At 49.8% G+C, this 12975-nt stretch overlaps 3 protein-coding genes across 3 annotated transcripts; all 3 read right to left on the reverse strand.

Moving 5' to 3' along the window:
- Nucleotides 1-38: 38 nt before the first annotated feature.
- Pdw03_0770 (putative myosin heavy chain) lies at nucleotides 39-2213 on the reverse strand (the record flags this gene model as incomplete). The annotated part of the gene is made up of 3 exons (XM_014675134.1): nucleotides 39-248; nucleotides 298-363; nucleotides 423-2213. 3 exons carry the CDS (start codon nucleotides 2211-2213, stop codon nucleotides 39-41), a joined length of 2067 nt encoding a protein of 688 aa, XP_014530620.1.
- A 3373-nt stretch (nucleotides 2214-5586) lies between these two features.
- Pdw03_0771 (Prefoldin) lies at nucleotides 5587-6299 on the reverse strand (the record flags this gene model as incomplete). Its single annotated transcript, XM_014675135.1, has 3 exons — nucleotides 5587-5755; nucleotides 5924-6090; nucleotides 6270-6299. 3 exons carry the CDS (start codon nucleotides 6297-6299, stop codon nucleotides 5587-5589), a joined length of 366 nt encoding a protein of 121 aa, XP_014530621.1.
- A 1605-nt stretch (nucleotides 6300-7904) lies between these two features.
- Pdw03_0772 (HMG box protein, putative) lies at nucleotides 7905-9568 on the reverse strand (the record flags this gene model as incomplete). The annotated part of the gene is made up of 3 exons (XM_014675137.1): nucleotides 7905-9230; nucleotides 9295-9357; nucleotides 9410-9568. 3 exons carry the CDS (start codon nucleotides 9566-9568, stop codon nucleotides 7905-7907), a joined length of 1548 nt encoding a protein of 515 aa, XP_014530623.1.
- Nucleotides 9569-12975: the final 3407 nt, after the last annotated feature.

A 12975-nucleotide genomic window follows, 5' to 3' on the forward strand; every position in this document is an offset into this window, starting at 1 on the left:
ATCAACCACAATCAAGGCCGCATAGATTAGAAGATCTTTTATCCGAAGATGCGCACCCGGCCTGAAGGGCTCTTCTTCCGAACCAGGAACAGTCTGTCCTTTCTGCGGTCATTGACTTTCAATTCAGTCGTCGAGTGGGATCTCTGAGCGATGAACTTGCCCTCGCGAAGACGTTGGGTGTGGGCGAAGAGCTCTTCTTGGAAGTCGTCGTCTATCCATCTTTTGATGATGATGTAGTTGGGGTCGCTCTATGAACGTATTAGTCTTCGTTGTGTACACGTGGGGAATGATTCTGACCTCGTCCCAGTCCCAAGGCAGACCGTAAGCGGTCAAGGTGTCTGGTAGCAAGTGCTTGCGATGGACCTGGCATGGTGTCAGTAAAAAAGCCCGAGTGTTCAGAGAGGAAAAGGTAAGCTTCATACCTTGATCCATGTGATCCTAGTCTCTTTCTCTTCTTTCTTTTCTTCCTTCTTCTCCTCCTTTTTCTCCTCCTTCTTCTCCTCCTTCTTCTCCTCCTTCTTCTCCTCCTCCTTCTCTTCCTTCTTCTCTTCCTTCTTCTCCTCCTTCTTGTTGATGATAGCGTCAATCTCCTCCTCGGAATAGCCGATGCTGCGAAGGCGATCGCGGAAATCCTTCGCCTTCCGGATCGCCTCCTCCGCCTGTCTCTGCTTGATCCGCTCTTGTTCAGCCTTCCACTCCTCAACAGCAGCAGCCTTCATAGCGAGCTCCTTATTCCTCTTCTCTTCGGCCTCCCTCGCCTTGCGCATGTCCTCATCTCGAATCGCCTGAACCAGTTTCTCATGCTCCTCCTCTTCTTCCTTCTGCCGAGCAAGCGCTTTCCACTTCTCCTCTCGCACAAGCTTGGCCCTCTCCTCTTCCTCCTCCTTCGCCCTTGCAAGCTCCTTCCACCTTTCCTCCCGCACAAGCTTCTCCCTCTCCTCTTCCTCCTCCTTCACCCTTGCAAGCTCCTTCCATCTTTCCTCCCGCACAAGTTTCTCCCTCTGTCCCTTCTCATCCTGTTTGCGCGCAAGGTCCCTCAGTTTCTCCTGCTCCAGTTTGTGTCTAACCTCTTCTTCCTCGTCAGCGGCCCTCTTCTCCGCCGCAAGCCTCTTGAGCTGATAGCGCTCCTCGGCCTTGCGCTCCTCCTCCGCGGACTGATGCTTGCGCTCGAGCCTCTGCAGCTTACGCAGCCGCTCTGAAATCTCGTCCTCGTACTCGAGCTCCTCCCTGAGCAGCCGAGATTCATGCGGATCCCTGAGCAGCCGAGACTCGTGCGGATTGGGTTGCGGATTCACAACGATTTTCTCGCGCTCGTGGTCGCTGCGCCCACGAGACTTCTGCAGCTCCCGCTGCAGCCGTTCGATCTCCTGCTGATGCTTCCAGATATCCAAGTCCTGCCGGATATCATTGCGTTCTAGGATTTGTTGACCCAAGTCCTGCCGGAGATCGTTGCGTTCCAGGATTTGCTGACTCAAGTCCTGCCGGAGATCATTGCGTTCTAGGATTTGCTGACCCACGTCTTGCCGGAGATCATTGCGTTCTAGGATTTGCTGACCCACGTCCTGCCGAAGATCACTGCGTTCCAGGATGTGCTGGCCCACGTCCTGCCGGAGATCATTGCGTTCCAGGATGTGCTGACCTACGCCCTGCCGAAGATCACTGCGTTCCAGGATGTGCTGACCCATGTCCTGCCGGAGATCATTGCGCTCCAATATGCGCTGGCTGATGGCTAGCTCGTGGTCACGTTGGAAGGGGGACGCAGAGGCATCGCGCGAGACGCTGCTGACGGCGCGCTGACGGCGGCGCGGGGCGACCGGCGCCTGAAAAATTTCGTCATGTTCGTCATCGAAGTGGTTGTGTTTATGGTTATGACTGTGCTTTTCGTTGAACTCGTGGTGCACCCGTCGAGACTGGGGCTTGTTCTCCGAGCGACTCTCTGACTGCAGCCCTTGCTCGTTGAAGATCATCACCGCTGGTGGTGGGGCAGGTGCCGCTGGTGGGCCGCGCTCGTGGCGTCGACTACCGCCTGTCGAGGCCGACCGGTGCATGCGGGTGGATCGGATTGGTGCTAAGAACTCGCGAGAGATGATTTCCGGGCGGCGGTGACGAGAGACAGAGCGCTCGCGAACATGAGTTCTGATACCTGTTCTCCGGGTGGAGATATCGGTCTCAAACTCCGAGTCATGCGAGGAGTAGTCAGAATCGTCATACATGGCTCGTGTGGGAACCTTTTGGCGGGGTTGTTGCGAAAAGCACTGATAATATAGATTGGGACCCTAACAGAGGGGCCTGAGCGGGGGTTACCAGGTGCAGGTAGCAGATGATAGGAGATGAACACCACAGAAGGCGAAATTTAAAAAAAGTGACCCGAAGAATATTTTTTTTTAAAAAAAGAAGGCCGAAATAGTCGAATTTTGATGAGAAAAGTGCGCTGATATCGTCAGTCAAAGCGGGGGAGGGGGCTGGGAAGAAAGTGAAAGAGGAAAAAGAGGAAAGCCAGCTGGAGTACCTATTTATTTATTCAGCTGGACGCCATGGTCGTCATTTTTTAATTAGCACTGTCTTTCAGCCTCATGGCGCATAGGCTGTGGATTCGATCATCTTTTAATCTTGATACCCTCCGCTCTCTACTTGATTCCATTCTGTCAACCTAATTATGTTGAACTGTTTCCATCGTTCCTCTTTACTTTTGACACGCACACTCTCTCCAACGTCAGCTCCAGAGGTGAGAGACATAGCATCGCCAGAGCCTCCGTCTCGAGTCCAGACTCGAGACTTGTGTCAACGTTATTGACAACTGGGCACTCTAATTTTAACTCTTCTTAACTGCATATTAGGCCTTCCTGCTGCATAAACCCCTAGAACACTTTTGCATACGCTACTTAAAAATAGTCACGATCGGAAGCTACCACGCTAACTTGGGTCTAAAAGAGAGAATGTCTAAGAGAGAGAAGGGCGATTACTGCAACTCTACTGTCCAATCAACTCCTTTTTCTGTGGATAATCTCGTCGCTCGCGTGTTGAACTCAGACTCGAATAAGGGCTCTTTTAGGCACTGGTTCGTTTTGGTCTTCCTACCTGATATTTGACAATCGGGCATATGAAATCCTATTCGTTGCAGCGATGGATTGGGCACCAACCCTGTTTCATATTTTCTCCCGTCCGTGATCTATATCCATTTTCAACACCACGGTAGCTCCACGGGTGGGGCTTTTGCATCCATGGATCTGAGCTGCCGCTTTTGTGGGAATGAGGGAGCTGGGCTTGTATTTTCCCGTCCGGACGGCTAGACATCGTCACGTGCTGTAACCGTGTCGAACTTGAAAGCCTACCCTACGAAGAGTTGATTTTGCAATGCATCAGAGATGGGACAATCCTGAGTATCTGGAGTATGGTGGCTTTTGGCGTATTGCAGGTAGGGCTGAAAAGGAGAATGAGTGGGCTCATTCAATTCAGCCTCGGGACAGAATGCGAGTCTCCACTCGAGGTCGGGTTGGGCATCTCCAGATCAAGACCATAGACGATGAAAGTTTGCTTTTTTTTTTAAAAAAAAACTTGTAGCTATCCGCCATACCTATTGTACTTGTTCTTCTCAGTAGCATCGAGACAACGTATCGGGAGGATCAGTAAAGGTGAATGAGACTCGCAGCATCTTGGAGACGATCTTGTCATTTTGGTCGCGGCTTACACCGAACCAGAACAGTTCATGGTCAGTTTTTCATCGTGCATTGTTGGCCGAGGGGTTAGTGCTTTAGGTCGAACTTCTTCCATGGTTGGAAACTGCGTTGATACGGATGGGCGGATGAAACCCAACTTTACTTGGTCATAAGCGGCGAGACAAGGTGCCTGAAAGGGAAATCTCACAGCTGAGAACGTGACACATTATCCATGGAATGCGACAATGAACCTGTGGACGAGGACGGGTATTCCCGTGCAGACCCATGGGGCGTCCGACTATTGTACCTGACTTTGTTCTTTCTAAGAGCACTCATCCTCGACATCTAGACTTCGTGTATCTAGTCCTCGAAGATCGATATCGGTGGATGCTGGACACAGCTATACACAGGTCCACAACACCTGGCTGCATCATTCTTTTGACTACAACCCAAAGCGACCACGAGAAGCATCGCTAGTGGTTATTGAAAGGGCCAGGGCTCAAAACATAGGTACGATCTGATATCCATGGGGCGACTGGGGGCAGTCTAGACTTGTGAACGCCCCAATCCAAGCCACACCTAGAATTACAACATAGCTACATGTGGAAGTGGCAAAAAAAGTCCATTGTAGGTCAGCAAGTTGCACGAGGTACTCAGTCCATCCCTAACCCTAAGGCAGGAAGTAGGAAATGCTTGTCATGGCGGTAACAGTGATAAGGATGCTTTCCTCGCCCATTCAGTGGTCAGTCTGTGACTTAATTCATGTACCGCGAAGTTGCCACAATCAACAAGCCTATCACATGGTAATATTCCACAAATGATGTGTCTTAGATTCTTATTCCAGGAAATGTGTGGTTATGTGTGGCCTGGACATACGTCATTTTTAATATACTCAGTGGGGCAACTGGGCGTTGATGCACGGAGTGGACACTGTGATGACGCCGACGGCGTTGATCTGGTAGCACACGAGAGCTCTGCAATGTACAATTTATTCGGTCTGTCATGTAGTTCCAATGCTGCATTTTATGGTAAATTCCCTTTTTACCCCTTTTATGTCCTTGGGATCCCGTTGCTGACATTGAGTATGGTGTCGAATAGAGCAGCGTTCTTGGCATGTCAGCCCTACCCAACAGGCGTTTTGGGCAGACCTTACGAAAATGTTAGAGCTACATAGGCATTTACAAAGTATGGTGTATGTCGCAATATCTTGAAACAGATGAGAACGAGGTAATTTTAACCGTGCTTCGCATTTGGCGATCCTTGCATCGTTGACAATGACAGCTGCACGATGAACTACCGGCCCCGCAATGCGCTTGTTCAGATGCAACCCGTGCAAGAAGTAAAATTTGAAATGGTGGCACCCGGGCTACGTATCTTTCTGGATGGTTCTCTTGCTAGACAGCCGAAGATCAATCAAATCTTGACCCCAGCTCTAGGCGTTGACAATGAAATCACAAAAGAAGGAGGGGGCATATGCATAGAGATTATCAAGGCATACTGTTTCCTCGCTTGTATCAAGACAGAAATTTTGGCAAACGATAACTCCGGGTATCTAAGTCACCAGCCTGCAAACCAAGTAAGTATAGTCGCCAATGTGACCAGGCCAGCCGGACATAAAAGGGCAAAGATTTGAACCCTCCCTGCATCTCCCCGGGGCAAAGTGTATCACGTCCACGGGTCATCCTCGAGATGATGACATTTTCCACCCGTCCCTTCTTCTCCGTTCAACCTGTGTCACAAATCCCCCCAGAAGGGAAAGACGGAGCAAATCCCGGCTTGTGCGCTCCTTCTTCCTTCCCATTGAGATCCACACTCGCGAGAATCGCTGAACCTTTGGTATAAATTTACCCCAATCAAGAATACCCGCCACATAGGAGCGCATTGAATTCACGTCTTGCTCTCGTCTAATATCCTCATTTCAACGTTTTGTTCACGACCTTCCACCGGACTTGAGAATCTGCTCCAGGTTCTCCCGACTCTTTTGGTTTGTCGTCTCGTGATAGTGCAGCTTTTTCTCGAGGTTGGCGATCTCAGCGGTGGCCTCGCCGCTCTCGCGCGTAAGGCGCTTGTTGACTGTGTTGATGGGAACGTTGACGAACCTAGAAACGGGAATTAGTCAAGTCTCAGTTTCACGCAAAAAGGGCCCATTAAAGAAATTTCTCTGATTGCCCCAGTGTTTCGGAGTCGCAGAATTAAAAACAGAAGAGAAATTAAAAGAAACAAGAAACAGAAAGACAAGGTAGGAAGAGGAAAAATTCAATGCTCACATTTTTCCAACGCCCTCATAAACCTTTGTCTCGGAAGGCAACTCAGACAACTCCTTCGATGTAAGCTGTAGCATGCGGATATCGCGCTGCTTGGAGGTCATATGAGCCTTAGTGATACTGATCTGCTGCTGCGAGGCGATCGCACGGGCTTCAATCTCCTGAAGGAGCTGTAGTGATTGAACCTATTAGAATCTGCACACCTTCATTGGAACTGACATCCTCAACCGGAAACCAGAGAGAGACAAGAGGCTGAGTGAGACCGAATTGGCTTGGCACACCGCTTCCCCTGGCCATCTGCTCGCAGAATCTGACCCAAAGACGGAAAATTATTCAGCCTGAGACACACCTTTTGGAGAGCTTCATTGGGGATTGACATCTTGGCTGTGAATGTTGTCTTCGGAGCTTGAATGCGGTTGAGGGGTAAGAGGGGTGCGGAGGAATGGGCGGAAGTAAAATTGTTTTGTTGTCGTGGACTCCGGAACAGTTGCTTGATTTTCTCCCTTTAGTGAATGTGTATCGACCGATCTGCTTTTTTTTTTTGAAACTGTCTCGAACGCGTGTCACTATGCAAAGTCTAGATCAACAGAATCAATTCGACTTGCTCGGCGAGCCCTTTGGGGTCAAGGCGGTGGGCAGGCGGGGCGGTGGAGTATTGCCTGACTTAGGGCTCGGGGAGGTGTACGAGGTGTGTATCAAGTCCCAGAGAAAAAAGCATGGAGCTTGTGTTGGGCAAGATGGAAAAGGGGGGTTTGTCTCTGATATGTGTGTCTTCTGTTGAACGAGTCTAACTAGATTGGATGAAGTCTGACTTGAGCCATTCACACCGGATGGACTGATGTCTAGGAAGGAGCTTAACACGAGCTCAGTCCAACCCAGAGCCCCTTGTGCATGGAAAGGAAGAGAAAAACCCAAGTGCTCTTTCAGTCTCTAAAAACTTTTGTTAGAAGCATCTACAGGCACTCTTCAACGAAAATGGCATACATCCCTGCAAAAATTGTAGGTAAGAGCCCGATGCAACAGATGTCTTGGACTTGATGTTGAACGAAATACAGCGTACTTTTCCCCTAGACCATAACAAAAACCAAGGTTCCTGTTTATGGCCTAGGGAGGCCGTATTTGAGGTTTTGACACTTGAATGGCTTCATTCAAAGTGGAAAATCCCGGCTCAAGTCCTCATGCATAAACCAATCTAGTCTTTGTGTTACTAAGAGGTTGAAAACTTCAGAAAATTGGGTTAACCCACATAAACATAGGAACGAACAAGGCCAAATTGCCCCTATCAGAGCCGTCTAGAACATTTCTAGCAGCGGTGTGATAGGGTGCGATGGAACGAAATAGAGGGGTGTTTGACGGAATGCTACGAGAACCAAGATCTTGTTGGAAGGGATATCACTGCCGTTTACAGCATAGAGTAGAGGTGATGATTGAGAAGGTCAGTATGATGCTAAACTGGCTGAGATGGGTGATAATGATCATGGACAGAGACCTCTTTACCTAGTGTTTATTGATCTTTGAGATGTGGAGTAGAGAAATTGAAAATGGATATTTGAGCAGGTAGAAACAACGCGCATTTAAAACAATCATAGTTCCCTCCAGTGCACAATTCCTTTAGAATGAAAATGACAGAAATCTAAAGACCCTAAGTACCGATAGGATTTTCAGCCGATCCGAAAATAAAATGAACGTAAGACAAGATTACCAGATTGATTGGCATGACAGCGTGACAAGTAAAAAGAGAACCAAGGAGATCATTCTTGGACGCCATCTGCGCCAAACCCGAACTCCGTTTCCCGCCGAGCTTTTTTTTGGGGGGGGGGGGGGGGGGGGGGGGGGGGGAAAGCCCATCAGCGTGGCCAACTCTTGCTCGCATACTCATCCCAGGAGTACGGCAGCACGACGTTGGTCAGCCCATAAAGAATGACGCAGCAGGCTTATCAAAGGTTAAGATGGCCATGGGCATCATTCGACTCTCTGACAGCCCTTAGTAGCCATTGGAGCTGGGCTCAGCGGAGCACCACAACTCGAACTCGGCGCCAGTAGGGTCAGCCATGCTCTCATGGCGAGGCATCTCCCAGGAGGAGTCCCGACCCTCAAGGCTCTGCATGCTGGGAAGGTAGGCCGAGGTCATGCTAGGATGCGCGTATGAAACAGTGCTCGGAGACATGGATGGCCCCGATGAGGCTGTGTAAAAGCCAGGTTGAGCGTCGTCAACCCAGGTAGAATATGTGCCAGGAGCGGCGGAATAGGAAGGACCGGACATGGTGGCAATTCCAGAAGACTCGCCGCCGTTGCTAAGAAGGCGGGGATCCATGTCGTGCATAGGGAGACCGTGTGACGGGTGGGTAAGCTGAGGCTGGAGCAACTCATGGTGAGTAGCACCAGGGAGTCCAGCGAGGGAAGAGCCATACCCCATATCCTGCTGGTTAGGGCTGATGGAGTGGTAGATATCTCCACCGTAGGATTCGGAACTCGGGAGGGAGCTGGGCGGCATCACTGGGAGTCCACTGGGGTGGCTTGTGTTTTGCCAAGAGGAGTGGATATATCCCGGTGTCATCATGGAGTCAGGTCCAAAGGGCGAGGAATCCCGACTACTGTCGTAGTAAGTCTCCTCGAAGCTTTGGGATCGTGAGTGGGCGTAGGAAGACCCGTGGTATGGGTTCGACCCCAGGTCACTGTCCATGTCAGAGAAACTCCCTTCCTCACCGAGATGTCCGGGTATCAGAACAGGCGAGCCGCTATCGCGTCGGCTGGTGGTGGTTGGGTTTTTGTTGGGTGAGAACTTGTAGTCTGGATGTGTTGCGGCATGGTTGTCGCGTTCTAGCTTCGCCAGGTCTTCGTATTTTCGGCGAATCTCGATGGGCTCGAGCTTCCAGCCTTGGCCCGCAATCTTGGAGACGATTTGATGGTTGTTCGCACCCACCAGTCTCTTGGTGCGCTCTGCGTATGCAGACCGATAAAGCATAAAGGAGTTCATGGGGCGAGAAATCTTCCCATTCTTCTTGCGGACCTCATCCTGTCGCTCAAGAGCAGATCGAGATACCCAGGCGTCCATGTCCTTGATAGGGGTAGTGTGGAACGATTCAGTCAGTTGACTGATTGGTCCATCGAGCTTGATACCTGGATCGGAGAGCTCTCTCCGGGTACGATTGCGTCGCTTGTTTGCTGCCCTCACTGGTCCTTTGCCGCGAGAGTGCGGGGACTGTGACCAAGGTGGAGAAGGGGCCATCATGGTAGGTGAACCCATCTGGATGAGATCTTCATCAGATCCCGGAGGAGGCGTGGTGACCTGGGCATCGGACATCATGATCTAAATTTGCGTATGCCGGTCAGTTTCACACGGGGTTAAATGGCCATCTGGGAGTCCAACTTACCGCTTGAGGAGGCATGTTCTGAGGAAAACTGGGGGCATGATAGAACGGAGAAGACCCGTAGTGCTAGGATAGTTAGCGTTGTCACCAAGCAACAGCCGGAAGACAAGAGACTCACCATCTCTTGCTGACGATTCCTGATGTCCTCAGCAGACCTGCTCATGTCGTTGTATGCAGGTCGATACCCTCCAGGACCGCCAAAGGGCTCTTCGGGTAAGGGATATCCGTCTGTGGACTGGGGAGGCGTAGGTGGAATAGGTCTTGCCACCAAAGTCATTGTTGAAAGCTTTTCGACCCTGATAGGCAGGATCAAAAGATATGCTATTACAGGATGAATTGCCAGGCAGCTCGTCCAGTGATCGCAACGAAGAGAAAGAGAATTTCCAGAACGAGAAAAGAAGTGGAAGAGATGTAGAAGAAAGATCTTCTCTGTTGTCCTACACCGGTGGGTTTGTCTTGCAGTTGGGCTCCCCTGAAAGAGAAGTCTCAAACACGGCTGCAGGTGAGTCTGATGGGTGAGACAAACACTGCAACAATCCAATTGGATGAAGGAGGGGGGAGGGGAACTGGGTGAATGGGGGCCTGAGTGAATGGGGGACTAAGTGAATGAAGAACTGAATGAATGAGTCAATGTTGAACGTATGAAGATTAAGTGGATATCACATTCAAAGGATAGAGACAAAAAGCCAAAGACTTGAAGATTGAAGGATGGGCGGGTCAGTCTAATAAATAGAGTCAACGGTATAGAAGGGGAGAAGATACGCAACCAGCCAGAGGCTGAAACTGAGTCAAGAAGGCCTGGAAGACAATCTGGATCGATTTCTTTTGGTTAGTCTAAAAAAAAAGAATTCCATTTCCAGTGACTTTTGATTTGATTTGGGATTTTCGCATTTCAGAATTATTTGATTCTTTATTAGATTTCTTGACTCTAAATATGGACTCTAAATATGGGCGTTGATAGATTGTTGACCCAGATGATCCTAGATCATCTATCATTGGCTTGATAACCTCTATATTCTGATGAGTTGAAGTCAAACTGGCGCTGTGACACTGCAATCCCAGCAATATCTCAAACATCTCGTCTTTGTGCCAAATTGGGAGAACTACAAATAGCCGACAGAGAAAGAAAAAGGTTCGGCAGATTGACGATGGACCAATTGACCCGGGAAGAGAGAGAGAAAGTCTCCATTGGCTCCAGTACGGAGTGCACTGGAGGGGCAGACCATGGACCTGTAAGAACTTTCCAACGCCCGACACCCGGGGGTGTCATAGGCTAGACTCAAATGATTAATGGAAAGGAGACATCCGGAGCCGGGGTAAGAGGGGCTTAGATGCTGGGTGCTTGAGAAATTGCATAGTAGGATCTGAGCTTGGATGCAGGGTCGTTGGCGTGTTTTCTTTTTTTTTTTTATTATTATTCTTATTATTGGTTTTTCTCTCTCTTTTAGAATTTCGTTGTAATCTTTTCTATCCATCTCGACCTTTTTGACATTTGAAAAAAAAAGCAAGCATGAAGAGGCTTGGATAAAAGGTCAGCATCCAGAGAAACTGGAAAATGAAGCATTTCAAAAGCCCTCTGACTCGGTGCTATCAAGCACAGGATACATATAAACACATCCTCCCGACTGGAGACGTTGAAAGCACTTACCAATGTAAAAGCTAAGTCTGCAAGATCTGCTCAGGATCACCGTACCCATAATCCCCACTAGTTAGTCCATCGATTATCTACTTCATCCCGAGCCATGAGCGACCTTTTCTTGATGCATCTGCCACGGTTCAACCGATGAAACTAATCCCGAAGTGCTCGAGAGAGTGAAGATCAGCCATGGATGGCGAGAAAAAAAGGAAACAATCTAGATAATTGGCTCATCATGTCGGGTCCGGGGACTCGGGGACTCGGGGTGCTCATTTCCCATTTCCCTTTTCCCTTTCTACCGGATTCTTGAAGTCGGGTCATTGCGGCTGTAGTGGAGTATGTGGATCCTGGGTAACTTGACTCCGCTGAAATCGATCTCGCAATCAGAACGAACGGCCAGAGCGCTTCATGAGTGCTGATTGGCTGAATCCAGGGGTTATGTATCCGCCCATAGGGACCAAAGGCGGAGTCTTTTTTTTTTTTAACCTGTCTGGCCTTCGACCTCGAATTCCGTTCGGTGGATACAACATGCGCTTGTATCACTTGACATCGTGCTAGGTTGAACGGTTGGATGTGGAACTTGCACAGAACCGCCGAGCTGGAATGTGTTCCGGTCGGATTTCGGATTGTCCGCATCTCATCTCTAGATGCATCGGTGCAGGTCAAGTCTCCCTTTAACGCCACCTGAAGTCATGAACTCATTGAACGGACTATCTTTGGAAGATCTCCCCGACCAATATGCTCGAACCTCTTCAGTACTCCAGACATGCACGGCGGTTCGCGCTTACTCGGGGACATCTTGATTTCTGAATCGAGACTAGCAGATGCAGCCTGAGGTGGACATTCCTTTGACAGTGACCCTCGCCAGACCTCATAGGTCACGGGGGTACTAGGATGTTGCTCAAGATTGATTGTGGTGGTGACCATATACGGTGAGAGACCAATGAAGCCCTGCAGTTTTTCTAGAAGGGATTGCCAGTCCCACAGAATGGCCCCGGGGGCTCGAGGGATCTTGGACGCAGGAACCAGCCACGTGATTGCACGGCCCTCGTTGCATGTCAGACTTGGCTAGGTATGGTTTTCTTTGTTTTGGCCCTGCACCCTGTCCTTGTCGGGCACTGGAAACCCGCCTAGAGGGATGCAGAATGTCAATCAATTGCTAGACTGGTGGAGACCGTGCAGATGCCATGTTTGATCTACAGCCTACAAACTGTTGGACGGGCTGAGACCTGCATTATATGCCCATGGGGGTGACTCCTCGCTCAAAGAAGGTGGGGAGTTGATACAAGCCTGCACGTTGAGCCTCTCTCTTCTCTCTTCTTTTTTCTTTTTGTTTTTTTTTGTTTTTTTTTTCAAATCTGAAAGACAGCCCTGTCAGGTATCCCGTCAGCATCTTATTCGTCCTGATCCATCTGTCAGCATATTATGGGGCTGAGCCAAAATGAATTCCACGTGCTTCGAACGGTTAAATCAAAGAAACCATATTCCGCCGACTCGGGGGGAGCACGGCGTCGGGCATGGGCTGCCACATTGAGTGGGGATGCCTTGTACCCCGAACCCCTTGCGATAGTCGAAATTCCTCATTGATGCCCTGTCCGTGAAGTCCTCGAATTGACCCTCCGTATCAGACTTTTAGCTTTGATGCAGCTTTCTCGAATTCCGAACTCCTATAACCAAAAATGAGGGATCAATGGGATCTTCTCCGCCGTACCGGAGGAATCATCGAGATCACCAACCAATAGCCAACACCCCTATCGACCGGAATTCCCAACTCCGTCGATCCCGTTCCCCAAACTGAAATTATAACATTCACATATGAGGCGCTCGGACCTCCGAGCCACGGCTGCAACTGGTTGACGCACTCACGAACTCTTCTCGGAGAAAGGTGAACCGGATTGACAGCCAGGATCACCCCGCTCCAGCCTCCACTGCTTTTCTTCGAAAGTCTTCTAGAAGGTCCATACATCTACCGAAGAGGATAAGTTCCAACTCTAATCTTCGGGTGGTCGCCGTTCGGTCTGCTGACTGGATGGTTTGGGGAATGCACC

Source organism: Penicillium digitatum, chromosome 4 (assembly GCF_016767815.1).
Source record: "Penicillium digitatum chromosome 4, complete sequence".
Classification (NCBI taxonomy): Eukaryota; Fungi; Ascomycota; class Eurotiomycetes; order Eurotiales; family Aspergillaceae; genus Penicillium; species Penicillium digitatum.